Raw genomic sequence first — 22,973 nt, 5'->3', positions numbered from 1 at the left:
CCAGGAGAGGGAAAGGAATTCTGAATTTATTTCATACCCTAGTCACTCCTCAAAACTGAAGTGCTCATTTTAGAAGCTGAGGATTTTAATGATTCTGCAATAGTGACTCCAACTTTCTGGTTATCTGCATGGGAGTGGCCCATAGGGCAGTCCTGCATCAGACAATAAGGAAGTGGAGCTACCAGGAGGGAAAAGGACACAGTAGGCAGTTCTGGTTCTATCTGTCAGGACTAGACACGCAAACAGGAGTGCCCCTCAGCGTCAAGGGACGAAGGTCACTTTCCTGACAGAGAAGGCTCCGCACAGGAGACCAAAATGCCTGAAGAAGAGGCAAGATGAACAAAGAAATCTGGGTGACACAGTCCTGGGAGAAAGGCTGAAAAACTGCTCCTCTCAGAGATCAGCTCCTCCTTGACCCACCAACATGGTCTCAAGAACCACTTTCCCTTTGGGGACCAAACACCTGTATGTCAGCCTCTGGGACTTCGAGGCACGGACTGATGACGAATTAAGTTTTAAGGCTGGAGACCTCTTCCAGGTCACTGAGAAGGTGGAAGACTGGTGGCGGGCAAAGAAAATAGATACATCTGGAAGGATCCAAGGGGAAGGTTACGTACCCTACAATTATTTAGCTGAGCAAGAGACGTTGGAAACCGAACCGTAAGTAAAATCCTGCATAGTGTGGGAATTTGAAACTCATTCATATGTGGTAGGTTAGCAGAATGGGGGTTTTGTCTAGACTAGACTTTCAGCCATGACTTGATTACTCATTCCCAATCTGTTCTATGTAAAGGGTTCTGCCTCCATTTCAGAAATGGAGGCTTTAAGAATCGATCTAAGTTCAGATTAAATCAGGGAAGACGTGAAATATTCTTGGAGAAAATCAGCAGATTCCAAGATTTTGTGTTCTAAGATCCTGGCAAGTTTAGGGCTTTTCTCTGGATTTTAGGGATTAATATTGGTTTGGGGAAAATTACTTTAGGCTCTAAAAAGATTTAATAGAAGAGTCATAGGAATTATATGGCTACTGAATTGAAAAGTGAGTACTAATGTCTTGGCAAACAATTTTGTGGTTTAGTCTGGAACATGCAGATAGACTTTTTGCTTACCTTCTGTTGGAGCCCTGAGACCAGTTGGGGCAAATGCTCCAAGGAAATGTGTGGGGCCATTCAAAAGAAGAGTAAAAAATGCTAAATATTATTTTTGTTATTGTTATAAGACTACCTTTTATTTTGGGCAAATCTTGTGCTTGCTAAATACTTTTTTAAAGCCTAGAGTGTTTCAACTGTTTAAAATGAGGCAATCGATTTAATCCTCCAGGCAATTCCAAAATGAACGAAAGAATTACATGTGGAACAGAACGAACAACAAACACAAAAGATGTGATATCCATGATGCAATTTAGACTTTAAGCGCCTTTATTCTTGGGCAATGAGATTCAGTTGGAGGGTGGGGATTTTCTCCTCCAATTTCTCAATGATCCCATGCAGTCCCTCAACATCTCCAGCCCTGCATTCTCCTGAGAAAGTTAGGTCTACCAATATCAATTTGGGAAGGTGGCTGAATGTCAAAAATAAATCAATTTCACTCCCTCTTCCAGGAAATAACAGGAAGAGAATCAGGGATTAGGTGAACCAGGAGAAACATGGCTGTGATTCAGACTTCTGGGTTCTCTTCAGGTTCACTAATACATTTAGCTTGTCAGCTCAGGCTAGATGAAAGGAGAGTCTGCCAGTTATGTCAGCTGAACTTTGGCCTCTTCTCCTGGATCTTCTACCTTTGTTCTTTTCTCTTGCAACCTCTAGGACCGGTGCCTGACTGGTTATAGGGTGGCCCAGAAGCAAGGCAGTTTGGCAGAGCAGTTCATGCTTCTTATAAAAGTAACTTAAAATCTAGAAGTGAACAGGATTACCCCACACTTGCCCCTCATGAACCCCACTGTGTTAATGTTTTATAAAGTGCTTGGACAAATCCCACACAATACTGGATTCCAACTTCCTCATCTCTCCTCCCTTCAACACCCCACCGTCATTCCTCCATCCCAGAAAGTGTGCATTTTTAGCTTGTGCAGGCTCCCAGCAGCATCTTAGAGGTGTCAGGATAGTGGATGTCTCCAATATTACTGCCCCCTGGACCACCATGATCTGTGCTGGTGTCCTGTCAGCCTGTAACTCTGGTAGAACAGTGGAAAGCTGATCATCTGAGACAACAGGTTTTCAGAAGCACATGGTGTAGCCTAGTGGAAAGAGCACGATCCTGGGAGTCAGAGGACCTGTGTTCTAATCCTGCCCACCATTTGTCCCCTATGTGACTTTGGGCAAGTTACCTAACTTTTCTATGCCTCAGTTCCCTCCTCTGCAAAAATCTACCCCCTCACTTAGTTCAGTGATTGGCACATAGTAAAGGCTGAACAAATAGCACAGTGATTGTTATTACTGAAATAATTAAAAAATGTCAGGTGAACGGAGAAAAACTGTGCATTGCCCTATATAGAAGAGTCAAGTGAAGCAACATGGCTTAGTGGAAAGAGCACGGGCTTGGGAGTCAGAGGAAGTGGGTTCTAATCCCAGCTCCACCATTTATCTACTTTTTGACCTTGGGGAAGCCATGTAACTTCCCTATGCCTCAGTTACCTCATCTGTAAAATGGAGATTAAGACTGTGAGCCTGATTACTCTGTATCTACCCCAGGACTTAGAACAGTGCTTGGCACAGAGTGTTTAAGAAATACCATTATATTTACTATTATTAAGTCCAGTTTTGTTCTAAACTCCCCTCTGGTTACTTAGACTATTCTCAATCCCAATTATGTTGGATAATCAAATTTTTCCTGTATGCTTCTGTCACCTCCTGACTATCTGAAGAAAGAATGGTTATCTATAATGGTTATGATAATCAGCACTTATCTGATCCCTCCTGATTACTGCATCAGCTTTCTTGCTGATCTCCCTGCCTCCCTGTCTCTCCCCACTCAGTCCATACTTCACTCCGTTGCCTGGATCATTTTTCTACAAAATCATTCAGTCCAAGCTACTTCCACGGGTTTCCCATCTACCACTGCATCAAACAGAAATTCCTTAACAACGACTTTAAAGCATTCAATCACCTTGCCTCCTCCTACCTCACCTCCCTGATTTCCTAATAAGATCCAGTCCGCACACTTCACTTCTCTAATGCCAACCTACTCACTGTACCTTGATCTCGTCTCTCTAGCCACTGACCTCGCCCTCTTCATATCCTATAGATGATCACTCTTTCCACCTTCAAAGCCTTATTGAAGGCACATCTCTTCCAAGAGGCCTTTTCTGACCATACCCAAATTTCCTTTTCTCCCACTCCCTTCTGCATCATCGTTGTTCTTGAATTTGCAGACTTTATTCACCCCTCCTTCATCCCCACAGCACTTGGGTACTTATCCGAAGTTATTTATTTATATTAATGTCTGCATCCACCCCCCATTATAAGGTCGTTGCCGGCAGAGAACATGTCTACCTACTCTTGACACTCTTTCAAGTGCTTAGTACAATGCTCAGTAAACCATAAGCACTAAATGAATACAATTGATTGATAGATAGATGGTCAACTGGGTGCCGATAGGACTTAAACGGTCTCTGATCACATACCAGACTATTCCAACCAGAAGGCCACATGACTCCTCCAAGTACCTGCCCTGCATCGTGACTCTCAGTGTCCTTGCCATCCTTTCCTAACAGACCACCGCGTGACTTCCCTGGAACCCAGCCCTGGCTCTCCTCTGTGTCATCGAGGAGTCTCCATTCCAATCCACCTTCCACCACCCCAGACAGAAACAGCCACCATCTGGTGCCAACTCCACAGAACCTCGGGAAAACAGTAGCGGCTACTGCTGGACCTCTCATTGTGGCTGCGGTTGAGACCGGGGACTCTAAGTCGCTGCCACAGCCTTCCAATAAGCTTTGTTTATGTCTTCATTTTGTCCTAAGGTTTTTTTTCTCTCTCCTTATGAGTCTGTCACCAGCCCTCTCCCCCCTCCCGCTTTTTCTTTTATTTATAGATTGGGAGTCACCCTGAGGGGCTGTGTCTAATTCTTACCTGCATATTTTCCCAGGTACTTAGTGCAATGATTTGCACCCAGTCAGCACTTAAATACTACTATTATTACTATTACTACAATTCTGTGTTTCTTTTTCTTGATTCCCGTAGATGGTATTTTGGGCAGATATCACGAACAGAAGCTTTACACAGGCTCCTCTCTGAAGAGAACAGAACGGGGGCCTTTCTGGTCAGAACAAGTGAGAAGAAAGGAGCTGACTATGTCCTATCAGGTAAAATTCACTCCTTTTTCCTTTGACATAGTACAATACAAAGACAGTGACTTGAACCCCCTAGTTCTGTATTTCTCCACTGTTAGCTATCTGACTCAAATACAGGATCCAGTTCTGATATGCTCCCCGGTTAACATAAATGTAAAATTTCACTTCCCCTTGCCCTGTTTCCATCAATGTAACAGTGAATCAATTTTCCTAGTCAAGCTGTACACCAATTTTTAAAAGGTACTAAAAGTACTTAGCACAGTGTTCTGCTTGCAGTAAGTGCTCAGTAAACGCCATTGATTGATTATAAATTATCAATAGACTCTACCTCTGCAGTATAGTTTTGTGAATTGATTTACAAATCAATAGGGAAGTTGGCTCATTTTCCTTGGTGACATGGATTTCAATGTAAACGGCTTAAGGTATTGAGATGATCACAATACTCGTACAGTGTCTTCAGCATAGGCCCCAGATTGGGAAAGACAAATGAATCTATCTGAGTAAGGCTGATCTTATCAGAAAAATACTCTTACTCTTATCAGGAAAATATCAGAGCGTGTATCAGAGGTCTTGTAAGAGTGCTCAGGTTAGGGGCAACATAAACTCCTTGGAGAGGTTTTTGTTCGTTTCTTTATGGTATTTGTTAAGCACTTGCTGTGTCCCAGGCACTGTACTGAGCACTGGGGTAGATAGAAGATAATCAGGATGGACACAGTTCCTGTTCCACACAGGGCTTACCATCTTAATCCCCATTTTACAGAGGAGATAACAGAGACAGAGAAGTTAAGTGATTTGTCCATGCTCACAGGCAGACAACAGACCATTCCTTTAAGAGTTTCAGAGATATGTGAGAGAATGGACTGGCTTTTTAATGGTATTTATTAAACCAAATCTTCATTCATTCATTCAATAGTATTTATTGAGCGCTTACTATGTGCAGAGCACTGTACTAAGCGCTTGGGATGAACAAGTCGGCAACAGATAGAGACAGTCCCTGCCGTTTGACGGGCTTACAGTCTAATCGGGGGAGACGGACAGACAAGAACAATGGCACTAAACAGCGTCAAGGGGAAGAACATCTCGTAAAAACAATGGCAACTAAATAGAATCAAGACGATGTACAATTCATTAACAAAATAAATAGGGTAACGAAAATATATACAGTTGAGCGGACGAGTACAGTGCTGTGGGGATGGGAAGGGAGAGGTGGAGGAGCAGAGGGAAAAGGGGAAAATGAGGCTTTAGCTGCGGAGAGGTAAAGGGGGGATGGCAGAGGGAGTAGAGGGGGAAGAGGAGCTCAGTCTGGGAACGCCTCTTGGAGGAGGTGATTTTTAAGTAAGGTTTTGAAGAGGGAAAGAGAATCAGTTTGGCGGAGGTGAGGAGGGAGGGCGTTCCAGGACCGCGGGAGGACGTGACCCAGGGGTCGACGGCGGGATAGGCGAGACCGAGGGACGGCGAGGAGGTGGGCGGCAGAGGAGCGGAGCATGCGGGGTGGGCGGTAGAAAAAGAGAAGGGAGGAGAGGTAGGAAGGGGCAAGGTGATGGAGAGCCTCGAAGCCTAGAGTGAGGAGTTTTTGTTTGGAGCGGAGGTCGATAGGCAACCACTGGAGTTGTTTAAAAAGGGGAGTGACATGCCCAGATCGTTTCTGCAGGAAGATGAGCCGGGCAGCAGAGTGAAGAATAGACCGGAGCGGGGCGAGAGAGGAGGAAGGGAGGTCAGAGAGAAGGCTGACACAGTAGTCTAGCCGGGACTGTCCGGCTGTCCCGTCCGTCCGTTCATTCTTATTTTATACTCTCCATTCATTCTGTCATATTTACTGAGCACTTACTGTGTGCAGAGCACTGAACTAAGCCCTTGGAACTTGGAAAGTACAATTCAGCAATGAAGAGAGACAATCCCTGCCCACACCGGGCTTTCAGTCTAGAATGACAGGCACTTACTAAGCACTGGGGTTAAAACAAGGTAATCAGGTTGGACACAATCCCTTGCACTACAGGAGGGTTTACAGTTTTAATTCCCATTTTACAGATGAGGTAACTGAGGCACAGAGAAGTTAAATGATTTGCCCAAGGTCACACAACAGACAAGTGAGAAGCAGCATGGCTCAGTGGAAAGAGCACGAGTTTGGGAGTCCGAGGTGATGGATTCGAATCCCGCCTCTGCCACTTAACTGTGTGACTGTGGGCAAGTCACTTAACTTCTCTGTGCTTCAGGTACCTCATTTGTAAAATGGGGATTAACTGTGAGCCTCACGTGGGACACCTGATTACCCTGAATCTACCCCAGCACTTAGAACAGTGCTCTGCACATAGTAAGCACTTAACAAATACCAACATTATTATTATTATTAAGTGGCAGAGCCACGATTAGAACCCAGGTCCTCTGGCTCCCAGGCCTGTTCTCTTTCCACTAGGCCATGCTGCTTCTCCACAGATCTCTTCTACTCTAGATCTCCACAGATCATCTCTTTGAAACGCCATGATAGATCAGCTTTATCTCCTGAACAGAGGGTGTTTCCAGTGTCTCGAGACCAACTGACAGACAGAGACTAAACCTGAGTCTGCAATTCCTGCATGTCTGTCAGGGAGTGTGCTTGCTGTCACCAGGAATTGGGGTCATTGAGGAGGTGCAGTAGTTGAACTCCCCAAACCTGTTCTTTCACCTGTAGTAAATGCTAGTGAGAGAGTGTGGAACTCCACTCAGGCATTCTCTTAAATCCTTCATAGGCCCCTGGGTGATGCCCCCATGGGCTCTTTGGGAGCATAATTCATTAATGGAGCTAAAATGTGCACATCCCCTCAGAGCTGAGCAGGAGGATTGATTCAGAAGATCCAATTTGGGTCGGAAGAGGTTAATCTGAGACTCACCCTCTGTGCCCATCCTCTTCATCCCCAGATTTGCTTTCCATCTGATTATCACTATCTGACCCAGTTTAGCACTGAGTGAGTAATCAGTCAATCAGTGGTCTTTACTGAGCACTTACTGTGAGCCGATCACCGCACTAAGTGCCAGGAAGGGTACAATACAACTGAGCACCCGATAAAAGCATTTTTAAATATTGTTTTTAAATTTAATTTCCAGTTATCACAAGCGAAGGCAGAGAGCCTTAGCAAAGAATTATCTGAACCCAGGATCTGTCTCTGACAAGCTCTCTTCTAAGAATTTTGTCAGAATATTCAAACTGAGCTCCAGTGCGTTTCATTTCTGATGTTCCACTGTGTATGGATACACCAGCAGTCAATAGAGTGAAGGCCCACTATGAACAGAACGCTGTACTCGTTTTTATAGAACACGGGACCGGAAGTCAGGAGAATAGGGTTCTAATACAGATTCCATCACTTGCTTGCTTGGCCTTGGGCAAGCCACTCAACTTCTTTGTGCCTCAGTTTCCTAATCTGTAAAAATGGGGATAAAATACCTACTCTCCCTCTCCTTTAGATTGTGATCCTTATATGTTACAGATGTGTCTGATCTGCTTATATTGTATCTACCCCAACACACAGTAAGCACTTAATGAAGACCACAGTTGTTATTATTACATCACTTCAAGATGATACAGATCCACAACAAATCCTATAGTTTTGTACAGTAAAAACTCGAGAGAAAAATGAGCAGAAAAAAAAAATTCTAAAGGCTCTAAGTGCCCACTGTGACATGTGAGATTCAGGAGTCAACCCCTGAAATGGAAGATTTTGAGCGCATATACCTTGACCCATATACCCCTCTCTCCCCTAAAAGTTAGGAAATGTAAGATGTAGCAACGTTAGATCTGGGTGTAGGTAAGCCACACATTAGATAATCCTCAACAACAATGAGTTGACTATGTATTTCCCATGCAAACTGGGATTGGTCTCTGATTCATTGCGTGGCTTTATGCAAATTAGCCACCTCTTTGCCGAAGCAACTTTACCTGTAAAACTTGGATGACGGCACCAACTTTCCTCAGAGAACTGATTGGAGAGGCGACTGTTCAGCCTGGTTGTAAAACCTGTGGCCAATAGAAAGTGCTCTTGGAATTCTAAAGAATAGATTCCATTCTTTCTGGAAGCAGAGTTCCTGGTAGCCCCTTCTCATATTCCCCATTTGCCCTCCTCCCCCACCAACGCCCATGCTGGCTACACTTGAGAACTGCACAGAATAGCTACTTTACAGCTTCTCCTACAAATTGCAAGTCTGTATGAAGACTTTTCCTGGGCAAAGGCAGACATAATATGCACTCTAAAAAGCATAATAATAATAATAACGGTATTTTTTAAGTACTTACCATGTGCCAAGCACCATTCTAAGCTCTGGGGTAGATACTAATTAATCAGGTTAGACATAGCCCTCGTCCCTAATGGGGCTAATATTCTGAATCCCCGTTTTTCAGTAGATGAGATAACTGAGGCCCAGAGAAGTCAAGCGACTTGCCCAAGGTCACACAGCAGACACGTGGTGAACCCAGGTCCTTCCAACGCCCAAGCCCGTGCTCTATCCACTAAGTCACAATAAGCGCTCAATAAATATGGTTGAATGAATGAATAAGCCACATTGATTCTTGTGGAGATCAATCGATCAATGGTATTTACTGAGTGCTAAATGTGTGTAGAACACTCTACTAAGAGCTTGGGCAAACACAATAAAATTGTATTGATAGAGATGATCCTTGCCCACAAGGAGATTACGTTGACGGGAAGGTCATGTGCTCTCTGACTTGGTCTCTTTCACTTCCTAGACAATGAGAGGTGCATGTAGAGGCCTATACACTTTTTTAGAGCTGTACTACTGGATAGACCACAGGCCTGGGATTCAGAAAGACTTGGGTTCTAATCTCGTATCCACCCCTTGTCTGTTAGATGCACCTGGGCAAGTCACTTCACTTTTCTGTGCCTCAGTCACCTCATCCATAAAATGGGGATTAAGACCGTGAGCCCCAAGTGGGATAGGGACTGTGTCCAACCCTATTTGCTTGTATCTAACCTAGCACTTATTACAGTGCCTGGAGAAGCAGCGTGGCTCAGTGGAAAGAGCACGGGCTTTGGAGTCAGGGCTCATGAGTTCGAATCCCAGATCTGCCACTTGTCGGCTGCGTGACTGTGGGCAAGTCACTTCACTTCTCTGCGCCTCAGTTCCCTCATCTGTAAAATGGGGATTAAGACTGTGAGCCCCACGTGGGACAACCTGATTCCCCTATGTCTACCCCAGCACTTAGAACAGTGCTCGGCACATAGTAAGCGCTTAACAAATACAAATACCAACATTATTAATCAGATCAGAAACAGTTCTCACCCCACACGGAATGCACAATCTACCAAAGTCAATTGAGTCAGAAACAACCTTAATTTTCTTTGAGGCTTTTCTCTTGAAAAGAGATACTCAGAACTGTGGCCTCATTCAGTTTCATAATGTGTCTATGAAATGAACATGGAACGGGTGCCGTGACCTCCATTGTATTTATAAGGAAATAGAGGCCCAGAGATGCCGGGTGACTTGTTACTCTGGGAACTAGGGACAGAGCCAGATGGAAAACTCAAGCCCCACGACTCTGGCTTGAGATCTTCCCAAGAGGTGGTAACTTTCTTAGAGTCATTGTATTTGCATTTTCAGAGGATGAAGCTTTCCCTCAAACTGCAAATGCAAGAAACGCATCCTTAATCAGTGTTGTGAGCAATAGTTTAACTACATACTTCCATGCTGTTACCGGTTTCTGAAAACAGTAAATATTCCATCTCCATTAATCAATGACTCCCTCTTCCCTGTGTCCCTCCTTTCTTGTCTCCTCCCCTCCTGATTTCAAAGTTCGGGATGATCAGATTGTGAGACATTACAAGATATGGCGGAGCGCAGAAGGAAAGTTCCATATGAATGCCATAGTCTCCTTTCCAGATCTCAATAGCCTGATTGAATATCACAGAGCAAGGAACCTTTCCCATGGCCTGAAACTCACCAATCCCTGCTGGAAGGTAAATTGAAATTTTCTTATGTTTTAGATTTAATATTTAGATATTCTATTTGCCATCTTTATGGCAGGTTGAAATATTCACCAGCTTCACCACAGTAAAACTTCATTTGTTTTTGTCTAAGGTGATCAAAGTCCACAAAGAGCCTTTATAGCTAAACCATGATTTATCTAATGTGATTAGAGAAAGTGTCCTATGTTAAGTAAAATGGACCTAATCAATCGATCAATCAATCATTCATATTTATTGAGTGCTTACTCTTTGCAGAGTACTGTATTAATCACTTAATTAAACTACTAATTAATTAAAACTACCAAAGAGTTAGTAGACATGATTCCTGCCTGCACGGAGCTTATCAAATTACCAGGGAAGGTAGACGCTAAAATAAATTACAGGCAAAGGGAATTAGTGGAATTAATAGATGAGTAATAAGAGGGCAAAGTGTAGTACCCAAGTCCTCATGTGATGCAGAAATGCTGGAGTGGCAGTGGGAGAAGAAATAGGGTTGATTTCTACTCTTGAGTATGACTTTGCTGAAAAAATATCAGCCCTTTTTATTCCATGGAACTGGTCTGCCTTGTCTGAATCTGGGTGTCCAGGCATCTAGAAAACTGAGGAAAAGTCACAGATCCTGAAGCACTTTCTCTTCGTTTCATAAGACTGGAAACCTGATCACCCTTAATGGAATTATTCCACTTTCAATAACCGTGTCCACTGAAACGAATCTGGTGCAAGTTGGTTTCTCGGACTCAAGACTGTGAGGAGAAAAGTTCAGACATTCATGAAAGTGATAATCCTCTGGGGAAGTGTTGGTTAGGCTGGGGCAGAAACACTATGAGCATCTTGACCTTTATTTTTCACTCTGATTGGAATTTAGAGAGCTCCCCTTCAATTGAGAAAGCCAGAAATATCAGTAGGTTGGAGTGGGAAGAGAGCTACAGGCTAATTATCTACAATTTGAACTTCAGCCTCCTGGCATCGTCTACTGAGGAAACCCAAATAAGTCTCTTATCTACCAGTTGAGTTCAAAACCAGCCTCGATAATTCAAACAAAACTGGTAATTAGCTAGACTGGTAGATAATGAGATTAAAAAAAGGAACCCTGATTGTTGAACCACCACCCCTGAAATTTAGCACAGGAAGTCCTTTTCTGGGAGCAATAATAATAATGGCAACGGCAGCCATTTACTAGGGCGATGTGGAAAATTTCTGCCAGACAAAATGGCCCAGCCAGAACTAACCCCTCAGTGTTCCCACTTCCTCCATGTGACTCATGAGGCCTGCACTCCAAACCAAACATTCCAGGTAGCCTTGGTTATTCAGTGAGGACTCCTCAAGATTCCTAAAAGTTGGAAAAGGATCTTAGCCAAAAACTGTATTAAGTTTTGCTCACAAGCATTACCTGAGACAACACAGCATTTAGGAAGACATGTTCAGCCATCACATCCGATGCCCAAAAGTGAAAGATGGACATTTCTGAAGTTAAACGGAGGCTTCTGAAGAGTGAGAGGGGAAACCATTTCCCACATCAACTTCCCTTTTTTCTCTCATGGAACACAATTTGATTTCAAACTATTTAAAGAAAGGAACCTGAAGAAAGGAAAGGAGGTCCTTTTTACCCCACCTACCTTCGTCCAACTCCCTCCTCAGCCTCCTGCCTCACCATTTATGGTGGAAGGCAAGTTGCTCAATGAACTCAGCTGGCAGGATCAGAGATCTTTCCAATGAGCACGTCTGGGTCGTGGCGCTGAACGACACTTTTTATGAATGATTTTCTTCTCACGATGAACATTTAGCTAGGAGGAAATATGGTCTATGTGGAACATCTTCCAAACTGGAAAAAAAATCAGTCAGTACATTTGAATGCACATGTTGGCTCCCATGAATATGTTGTTTAAATCAACTGCTTAAAAATAAAGTTTTTTAAATGAATTAGGGTCACTGGATGACCAAAGGTATCTTTGCTTAATTAGGCACTTCTAAAGTGGGTTTCTAGATCAAGGGGACTTACTATTTTGTAAGTGTCTGGTGGATATCTGCTAGACCAGATCTCTCCTGCTGGAACTTCTCAAAATATTAACAATATACTCAAACTCCAGGAGGGGGAATTGTCCTTATCTATCTCCATGATGTCTCCATGAATATCTATTCTAATCATTATTTGCATGGCTATTTTTCATCTAGCACGAGCCTAAGCCTCTTCCTCACTGGGATGATTGGGAAAGGCCCAAAGAAGAATTTACACTCACTAGGAAACTTGGCTCTGGATACTTTGGGGAAGTCTTTGAAGGATACTGGAAAAAGCAAGTTAGAGTCGCAATTAAAGTGATTGCTAAAGGTAAGCACATTTTCTTTGGGTTGGAAAATTTCATGTGATGGGTAGTGATCATTTCTAGACAAGGAATCTCTCTAACTTGGTCTCTTCCCACACTCTCTTTTCCACCACCCACTTAGCTTAATAACTTCTCCTGCAGGGTGGAAATCATTTTGAGTTTACTCCTGGAATTCCAACTGTGCTGGTAAGGCTGGGAAGTCCTGGAGTAAATGCAACATAATCAAATCAGATATAGTCCTAGTCTCACATGGGGCTCCCAGTAATAATAATGATGATGATGATTGTAATTGTGGTATTTTTTAAGTGCTGACTATGTGACAAACACTGCATTAAGCACTGGGGTAGAAACTAGAATAATCAGGTCCCACATGGGGTTCCCAGTTTAAGTAGGAGGGAGAACAGGTATTGAATCCCCATTTGCAATTGAAGAAACAGGCACAGAGAAGTGAAGTGACTTGCTCAAGGTTACACGGCAGGCAAGTTGCCGAGCTGAGACTAGAACCCAGATCCTTCTGACTCCCAGGCCTGTGCTGTTTCCACTGTGGCACACTGCTTCTCTGCATTATCCCTCAAAATACTTATTCTACTACAATATCCCTCACTTTTAGTCTTTTAGTAAGTTCTTTCCTAAACCTTATCTAAAAATCCCTCGTCCCACAATATAAATCCATTTTTACTCATTCCGTTTCCGAAGGAGTTAGAGAACCCCAGTCACTATCCTATGCTGGCTTTGGATCCGATTTATCCAAGATCAATCAGTTACATTTACTGAGCATCACTGGGTGAAGAGCAATCTACTAAGCATTTGAAACAATACATTATAATAATAATAATGATAATAATGTTGGTATTTGTTAAGCGCTTACTATGTGCAGAGCACTGTTCTAAGCGCTGGGGTAGATACAGGGTGATCAAGTTGTCCCACGTGAGGCTCACAGTTAATCCCCATTTTACAGATGAGGTAACTGAGGCACAGAGAAGTTAAGTAACTTGCCCACAGTCACACAGCTGACAAGTGGCAGAGCCGGGATTTAAACTCATGACCTCTGACTCCCAAGCGCAGGCTCTTTCCACTGAACCGCGCTGCTTCTCTAACTGATTTGATAGTCATGTTCCCTGGCCATAAGGAGTTTATAGTCTATCTTACAGTTTAGCTTGCAGCTTACAGCCCATAAATCCTACTTGCACTTTCAACCAATTGGTGATATTTATTGAGTGCATACTGTGTGCAGAGCGCTGTAATGAGCACTTGGCAGGTTGATTGTTTGGACCATCTGACTCATTTTCAAATAAAGAGGGAAAATATCTGTTCATCTCACTCTTCTCCATCTAGGTTCACTAAATCTCTTCTATGCATTTTCTGGTTAGACATGTCTATCTCCCAGCCAAGTAGGATGCCTCCTCTTCTTTCTCATTAGTCCATTGTAGACTATGTGGCTGTTAGGGAGAGTGAAGCATGTTCAAAGTGGGGCCTGGGGGCTGTAGAAGTACCCATTGCTTTACTTTTGGCTTTCTGTTCCTCCCTGTGCCTTCCTCAAGCTGACTTGATGCACCAGAATATGTTCTACTCTGAGATCCAGGTGATGAAGGAGTTGCGGCATAGGCACATTCTTGCTCTGTACGCCATCTCATCAGCTGGGGATCCCGTCTACATTATCACTGAACTCATGCCCAAAGGGAATCTGCTTGAGTTTCTTCGTGGTAAGGCCTGGAATTGGGGGAGGATGTGAGTCACTTCCGTTCCTCGTGAGCTACACCATTTGTGGTGAAAATGTTGGTTATAAAGCATTGCCAAGGAGATGGGTTGAGGGAGTCTTCCACAGATGTAAAAACCACCTAGGGCAAGCCTGTCCAAACCGTGATTCTAGACTGTGAGCTCATTGAAGGCAGGGATTGTCTCTCTTTATTGCTGTATTGTACTTCCCCAAGTGCTGAGTACAATGCTCTGCACACAGTAAGTGCTCAATAAATACGATTGAATGAATGAACCATGCATAGTCATTATTATGTATAATTGTGGTATTTAAGTGCTTACTATGCACCAAGCACTGTGTTCAGAGCTGGGTTACATACAGTAAAAACAGATCTTATAATAATAATTATGGTATTTGTTAAGAGCTTACTATGTGCCAAGCATTCTTCTAAGGGCTGGGGTAGATACAGGGTAATCAGGTTGTCCCACATGGGGCTCGCACTTCTAATCCCCATTTTACAGATGAGGTAACTGAGGCCCAGAGAAGTCAAGTGACACAAGGGACAAGTGGTGGAGTCGGGATCAGAACCCACGTCCTCTGACTCCCAAGCCCATGCTCTTTCCATCCAGTCCCACATGGGGCTCACAGTCTAAGTTGGGTGAAAACAGATATTGAATACTCATTTTACAGATGAGGAATCTGAGGCACAGAGAAGTGAAGTAACTTGCTCAAGCTCAAACAGTAGGCAAGCAGCAGAGCTGGGATTAAAGCCCAGGTCCCCTGATTCCCTGGTCTGTGCTTCTGCCATTAATAATAATAATAATAATAATAATGATGTTGGTATTTGTTAAGCGCTTACTATGTGCTGAGCACTGTTCTAAGTGGTGGGGTAGATACAGGGTAATCAGATCGTCCCACGTGAGGCTCACAGTCTTAATCCCCATTTTACAGATGAGGTCACTGTGGCACAGAGAAGTTAAGGGACTTGCCCAAAGTCACACAGCAGACAAGTGCATTAGGTTCTCTTCTCTTAAGTTCCTTTAACATCATAGTGTATCTGCTGGGTGGTCCCTGAGAAACCATCCCTCTTTGTGATTTTCCCTACTCCAGGTAATGACTCCTGTTCAGGATTTTTCCCCTCACTATTACCCCCTCCCTCCTCCTAATTATTATATTATTAATATTAATAGTAATATTTCACTACCCCCCCCATTCTATTCCAAACCTAACACTGTGCCTATTCACTATGAGAAAATTTACCCAGTGGAATGTTGAAAACTGGTAAAAATATGGGAGCCAACTGAGTGGTGGCAGGAGGAAAAGGAGTACATTTCCAGAAGGATTAGGGCAGCAACAGTGTATAAACCCATCTCTTGAACTTCTGAAGCTTATCAATCAAGCAATCAGTGGTATTTACTGGTCCTTTACTGTGTGCAAAGCACTGAACTCTAAGCCCTTGGGAAAGAACAATACAATATGGTTGGTAGACACATTCTCACACTTTAAAATATTCCAAGAACTGTGTTTCATTCTTAGTGCTAACTGCTAATCAATCAGTCAATCATATTTACTGGGTGCTTACTCTGGGCAAGCCATTGTATTAAGCACTTGGGAGAGTGTAGTACAGTAGAGTTAGTAGATATGACCCCTACGCTTAAGGAGCTTATAGACTAGCAGGGAATTAAAAAAATAAATTACAGAGCAAGGGGAAGCAACAGATGGGGTGGCTCCCTTCCCAGGGTTAATTATTGGCAAAAATGAACTCTTTCAGAAGGTTTATGCTAAATAAATAACTTCTAGCTGGAGAAAAACATCTAGGTGTTGAATTTGGCGTGTGTTTGAGTTCACAAGAGACTACTTACCAATCAGTACAATGAATACCACTGAGTTCTTACTAGATTACAAAGCACTAGTAATGGAGAAAATAACATCCGCAAAGTGGGTGATTTTGGACTGGCCAGGCTCATCAAGGTGTGTAAAAAAATCCATCTCTTTCATACGATAGTAATAATAATAATTGTGGTATTTGTTAAGCTTGGAATAGTACAAGCGATGAGTTGGCAGACAGGATCCCTCCCCTTAAGGAGCTTACAATCTAGTGAGGGAGATAGACATTTAAATAAATGCAGCAAAGGATACCATCCAAGAGGATGACCATGACTATCAACTACATTCACATGAAAAAGGATCTGTCCTTTTCTGGGTCACTACCCCAGAGCCGATGCCCAACCGATGATTAACTGGGAGCAGAAGAATGAGGGGTGGAAGAGCAGCAGGGAAAGGGAGAAGGGAACTGGGACCGTGATGCTAGAGACATCAAGACAACTGGGGAAGTGAAAAGCTGCAGACAGACCAATTACACAGAGCATAGGGAAGGCTCAGGGCTACCTGGGGCAGAGGTGGGATATTTTAAATAAAAATAATAATAATGACTGTGGCATTTGCTCAGCATTTACTGTATGCCAGGCACTGCACTAAGCACTGGAGTGGATACAAGCAAATCAGGTTGGACGCAGTCCCTGTCCCACATGCTTCTCACAGTCTCAATCCCCATTTTACATATGTGGTAACTGTGGCACAGAGAAGTGAAGTGACTTGTCCGAGGTCACCCAGCAGACAAGTGGTGGGGCTGGGATTAGAACGCACAACCTTCTGACTCTCAGGCCTGTCCTCTATCCTCTAGGCCAGGCTGCTTCATCTTCAATCAACCAATCAATCGTTTCTGCTAGGAATGCATATAGGAACTAAATAGTATATGGTTTTTTCCTTCTTTTTTCCCCCATATGGCATAGTCACCATTAATCTCCCTTTCCCTGGCTCAGTTGCCCAGCTGAGCTCAGGAGTAATGAACGGGCTTCTGTTCGCCTCTCTCGTAGACTCTGATGGAGCCAGTGTTCCAATGTGTGAACTAGTAGACATAGCATCTCAGGTGGCTGAGGGGATGAGCTATCTGGAATCGCAGAATTATATTCATCGGGACCTGGCTGCCAGGAACATCCTTGTTGGAGAAAATAACATCTGCAAAGTGGGTGATTTTGGACTGGCCAGGCTGATCAAGGTGTGTAAAAAATCCATCTCTCTCATACAATAGTAATAATAAAAATAACTGTGGTATTTGTTAAGCATTTACTATGTGCCAGATGCTGCACTAAGCGCTAGGGTGGATACAAGCAAATTGAGTTGAACACAGTCCCTCTTCCATATGAGGCTCACAGTCTTTTCCAGATGAGGTAAGTAACTGAGGCCCAGAGAAGCCCAAGGTCACACAGCAAAGTGGTGGAGCCAGGATTAAAACCCAGGTTCTTCTGACTCCCAGTCCCATCTTCTATCCACTAGGGCACACTGCTTCATCTTCAAACAATCATATTTATTGAGTGCTTAATGTGTGCAGGACACTATACTAAGCACTTGGGAAAGTACAGTATAACAGAGTTGATAACATGTTCCCTGCCCATAATGAACTTAGTCTAGAGTCTTTTAACACATTGAACAGAGAGGCAGTTTCTGTTGCATGAGCAAAGCTGTGATTTTCAGGTGACTCCCATCTCTTCTCTTCGATGATTAAGCCAAAAGTGACCATATTGTGGTTTGTGGAGTGTCTCACACTTTGTCAATCCCTAGAGGCTGGAACAGACCCTGGGAATGTCCAACACCAGGAATGTCCTGTGTAGTTTTTAATTAATTCTAGGATCTTCCACATGTATATTCTTTTAATCCCCATCCTCTGGGTTTTGTAGGACAACATCTACTTATCTTACGCCCAAAACATCCCCTACAAATGGACCGCACCAGAAGCCATCGCCTATGGACGTTATTCAATTAAATCTGACGTCTGGTCTTTTGGAATTCTTCTTCATGAGATTTTCAGCAGGGGACAGATGCCATATCCAGGTAATGCACTTTTAAACAGAGTTCTCCAGGTTAGGATCCTGGATTATGTGGGAGGTGGGGTGGGGGTGGAAGGGGGAGGAGGGCTTAATTTTGCCATTCCCTCTGTCCCTAGGTGTCTCCCCTACCTTGATTTCATAGTTCTATGAGAAGCAGTGTGGCTTACTGGGTTGAGCACAGTTCTGGGAGTTCTAAAGACCTGGGTTCTAATCCGGGTTCACCACTGGTCTGCTGTGTGACTTTGGACAAGTCACCTAACTTTTCTGGGACTCAGTTACCTCATTTTTAAATGGGGATTTAGACTGTGAGCCCCATGTGGAACATGGACTGTATCCAACCTGATTAGCTTGTATCTACCCCAGTCCTTAGTACAGTGCCTGGCACATAGTAAGTGCTTAACAAATACCATTTAAAAACCCCAAAATGCTAGTTCAGGAATGCGGGTCCCTGACTGTGGGAGAGTAAATGCCTACAGACATGTCTAGAAGAGAACAATAATAAGTTCTTAATTTGTAAATTTCCTTTGGATATTTGGCATAGACTATGAGGCATATGTGAATTTCACACATTTGTGGTCTCCTTACTATTATGTATGCCAGTTTGGGGTCTCTGGAAAAATCCTAGCATCCATGACAGTAGTTAAGCCACCTAACTTTTATGAAGGTGACTGGGTTCTAAACTGAGAAGAAAAAATACTGATATTTGAAGGATTATGACAAAAGGTCTAAAAGGGCCGGGGATAACATTGCAAACAAACTGAAGTTCTGCAAACATGCCTGGGACTTGGAAACCGTCACTGGTGTCTGTATGATTTCTCGAATAGTTCCTTCAGCCTCACTTAAATAAGCAAGGAACGGATCTTAGATGAGGAGATTCTGGACCGCGAATTCCAACTGCATCAAAACAAGGCCTGTCACACCTCAGCTTCACCAAATGGGATCATAGAAAGGGTAATGGATGTTGGCAAAATATCCAAACACTTGCTTAATGAGGCTGGAGGGCTGTAAGCAATGGGGTCGGGAGAAACGCTTTAAAGACATACCGAGTAAATCATATAAACAAATGGGGAATGTGGTGACTTTTTGAGAGGGAAATGGTCTGGCAGAATGTGATTTTTAAGCAACAAATTCTAAAATAGTGCCAGGCCCTGCATGTAAAAAATGCAAAGATACCTCCCCAAGAAACCACTCTGGATATACAATTGGAAAGAGATTGTTGAAGCAACAGTCCTGGTGAAAAAGCCATGAACCTGAGTGTCTGAGGACCTGGATTCTAATCCCTGCTCTGCCATTTGCCTGCTGTGACCTTGGGAAAGTCTGTGAGCTTGGGAAAGTCATTTCAATTATCTGTGACTCAGTTTCCTCTTCTGTAAAATGGAGATTCAATAGTGTTCTCCCTCTCCTCTAGATTGTGGGCCTCATGTAAATCAAGGACTGTATCTTTCCTGGTTAACTTGGATCTACCAAGTTCTGGGTACATAGTAAGCACTTTATAAATACCATACCATAGAAATATTACTACAGTGTCACTACAGTATTTGTTAAGTGCTTACTGGGGTTGATGATGATGAAGATGATGATTATTATTATCAGTCATTTCAACTCCCCCCCCACTTTGATAAAATCCCACCATCTGTAGCATCATCTTCAATCCCAAAAGGGAAATCCCTGCAAACTCACATTTGAAATGGGCCAGAAAGGAGTTGCAGTGATGAGAGATGGGAAATCTCAGTCTTCATTATTCAGTGTTGATGGGTGTAAGTGAAGATCCAACTAATTAATCAATCAATTGTATTTACTACTAATAATGTTGGTATTTGTTAAGCGCTTACTATGTGCCGAGCACTGTTCTAAGCGCTGGGGTAGACACAGGGGAATCAGGTTGTCCCACGTGGGGCTCACGGTCTTAATCCCCATTTTACAGATGAGGGAACTGAGGCACCGAGAAGTTAAGTGACTTGCCCAAAGTCACACAGCTGGCAAATGGCAGAGCCGGGGTTCGAACCCATGACCTCTGACTCCAAAGCCCGTGCTCTTTCCAGTGAGCCACGCTGCTTCTCTATTTGCTGTGTGCAGAGCACTGTACTAAGCTCTAGGGAGAGTACAATATAACAGAGGTGGTAGGCAAGTTCCCTGACTACAAGGAGAGCTTCACCAAAGAACAAAGAAGGAGACCCAAGAAAGGCATTCAACCTCTGCTGCTCGGAGGAGCATCACTAGTGCCCTCTTGGCTGTGAAGCACAGATATGTGAAAAAGACTCTAATTGTTCCTAGCTGTGAAAACCATTTGACCCCTTTACTCCCATATCGGTGAAGTCTGGTTGTGGCCATATCACTTTGTGCAGCTCGTTAGATCACACTGACCAGTTTCTCCAAATCCATTTCCAGATAGAAATACCAATAGGTGAAACTCTTCCTTCCTAAAGTTTTGTCCTCCTACTACTACTCTTTTCCCCTTGGGTTCCTGGAAAGCTCCAACCATCTTGATTCTCATCTTTTCTCTTCCCTCCTTATTTTCTAGGAATGTCCAACAGTGAAGTCCACCAAAAAGTTCTAACTGGGTTTCGGATGCTGTCCCCACCAAAATGCCCACCCATGATCTATGAACTTATGTGCAAGTGTTGGAATATTACTCCTGAAGAAAGGCCAACTTTCAAATGCCTTAAAGAGAAACTCTTCTGTTTCACCAACTATGAAAATCCTGGATGAAAATGGGACCGGAAGTCATCTTTTGACATTTTGTCATTCTCCTCTTAAAGCCTTTGACTCGGTCATAGGTGAAATACCCAGATGGAAATATGGACGGTATATGTAAGTAAGAGTGCCACTCGAAAATCAAAATTTTAACTGTGACTGATAGTGGATGATTTTCAAAGGTGCTCATTGGCCATAAAGAGAGGCTTTGTCATTTGATTTACAGAGAATATGAGATAAAGAAATGAGAAGATACAGTGTAAAATACTCCAATGCTTTGGATTTATATCAAAGAACTTATTCAGGTGCTCATAGAAAACTCAGAAAATGGAAATGGAAAGGGATGTAATGGTTTAAGCCTTGTGATGAGAGAATAAATATTCAGAATGGAAACTCTGCATGTTTATGACAGTCGTTGAGTTGATATTGCCCCATGTCCTGATCAATCAATCAAATGGCATTTACTTAATACTTATTGTGTGCAGATCATAGTACTAATCGATTGAGAGAGTACTTTACATGCTCCCTGCCCCCACAGAGTTTCCAGTTTAGAGGATAAGTGCCATTTAATGCTGCTTTGGAGTATTTTCAGCCTAGGCATGCGTGGGAAGGACCTCACTATTGGTAGGATTGTCCTTGAAAACTAAGGATCAAGTTCCCAATCTCTCTTAGAGAAAATAGTTCAGGAACTTTTAAGCCAGAGCTTCTGGGGATGAACTTTCCAGGGGCGAGCAGAGGGAAGGGACGAAGGGTTCAGAATACAGTTAACAAATACATATTAATGCATGAATCTAACGTTCGGAAAAACCTGCTCAAAAACTATAAACATTTGGGTCTATCTGGATTTGGAGGTGGGAGCGTATCCAAGAAAGTCTGGGCATTGCCTAATTCTTCTATTTTTAATGAAGGCAGAAAATGGGGCAGCAAGGTGGCCTAGTGGAAAGAACATAGGTTTGGGAGTCAGAGGATCTGGATTCTGATCCCAGATCCAGCACTTTCCTATGTGGCCTTGAGCAAGTCAGTTAACTTCTCTGTGCCTCAGTTTTCTCATAGGTAAAATAGGAACTCAGTACCTGTTCTCTCTTCTACTTAACTGCGAGCCTCATGTGGAACAGGGAATATGTCTGACATGATTATCTTGCATCTAACCCCAGTGCTTTGTACAGTGTGTGGCATATAGTTAGGGCTTATTATTATTATTATTAAATTATTATTAACTGTTATTATTATTAAATTGAGGAGTGGTCTTGACTCTGCATATTCTATTCAGGGTTGAGATGAGAGACATAATCAGGGAAAGTAAGCTCATTGTGGGCAGCAAACATTTGTACCAAATCTCTTGTATTACACTTGCTCAAGTGTTTAGTACAGTGCTCTGCACACCAAAAACGCTCAATAAATACCATTGATGATGATGAAGAAAGTAATTAGCAGCCAATGAGAGGCCAGGCTAAATGGAAATTGTTAAAAAGAGGGTGTGGGATGAAATTGGAGTTCCTTGTGTTCAGGGACTGAAATGAGAGAGGCGGAACTGGTTGCTACAAGATTCTTCGTTGCTTAGGAATAGAACACTGAGAAGGCAGGGGAAAGGTGGGCAGAGAGAGTGCATGTATGAGATTAAGTCTTTCATTCTATTTTAGAAATGAGTAGGATATACAAGATCCGCCCTTTCCTCTCCATCCAAATCGCTACCTTGTTAGTACAATCACTCATCCTATCGCGACTGGATTACTGCATCAGCCTCCTTTCTGATCGCTTAACCTCCTGTCTATCCCCACTTCAGTCTATACTTCACTCTGCTGCCCGGATTATCTTTCTACAGAAACGCTCTGGGCATGTCACCCCCCTCCTCAAAAATCTCCCGTGGTTGCCTGACAACCTTCGTATCAAGCAAAAACTCCTCACTCTTGGCTTCAAAGCTTTCCATCGCCTTGCCCCCTCCTACCTCACCTCCCTTCTCTCCTTCTACAACCCAGTCCGCACACTCCGCTCCTCACCTCCTCACTGTGCCTCGTTCTCACCTGTCCCGCCGTCGACCCTGGCCCGTGTCCTACCCCTGGCCTGGAATGCCCTCCCTCCTCACCTCCGCCAAACTAGTACACTTCCTCTCTTCAAAGCCCTACTGAAAGCTCA

General features: G+C 43.3%; 1 protein-coding gene across 1 annotated transcript; it reads left to right on the top strand.

Annotated features, from left to right (window-relative positions):
• The first annotated feature begins 215 nt into the window (after positions 1–215).
• On the top strand, positions 216–21,246 carry PTK6 (protein tyrosine kinase 6). Its single transcript, XM_001506717.4, has 8 exons — positions 216–660; positions 4,182–4,303; positions 10,070–10,233; positions 12,415–12,568; positions 14,105–14,266; positions 17,136–17,317; positions 17,997–18,150; positions 20,668–21,246. The coding sequence occupies exons 1-8, from the start codon at positions 425–427 to the stop codon at positions 20,853–20,855; spliced, it is 1,362 nt and encodes a 453-aa protein (XP_001506767.1). The 5' UTR covers positions 216–424; the 3' UTR covers positions 20,856–21,246.
• Positions 21,247–22,973: the final 1,727 nt, after the last annotated feature.

The sequence above is a fragment of the Ornithorhynchus anatinus genome, chromosome 8, assembly GCF_004115215.2.
Source record: "Ornithorhynchus anatinus isolate Pmale09 chromosome 8, mOrnAna1.pri.v4, whole genome shotgun sequence".
Taxonomy (NCBI): domain Eukaryota; kingdom Metazoa; phylum Chordata; class Mammalia; order Monotremata; family Ornithorhynchidae; genus Ornithorhynchus; species Ornithorhynchus anatinus.
This window is presented reverse-complemented; position numbering and strand designations above follow the sequence as displayed.

What these genes read in the sequence shown, in the direction of transcription:
- PTK6 (XM_001506717.4), top strand. Translation starts at nt 425, where the DNA reads ATGGTCTCAAGAACCACTTTCCCTTTGGGGACCAAACACCTGTATGTC. An exon ending in GAGACGTTGGAAACCGAACC is followed by an intron (nt 661 to 4,181) that starts GTAAGTAAAATC and finishes TGATTCCCGTAG; the next exon opens with ATGGTATTTTGGGCAGATAT. An exon ending in GACTGGCCAGGCTGATCAAG is followed by an intron (nt 17,318 to 17,996) that starts GTGTGTAAAAAA and finishes TGGGTTTTGTAG; the next exon opens with GACAACATCTACTTATCTTA.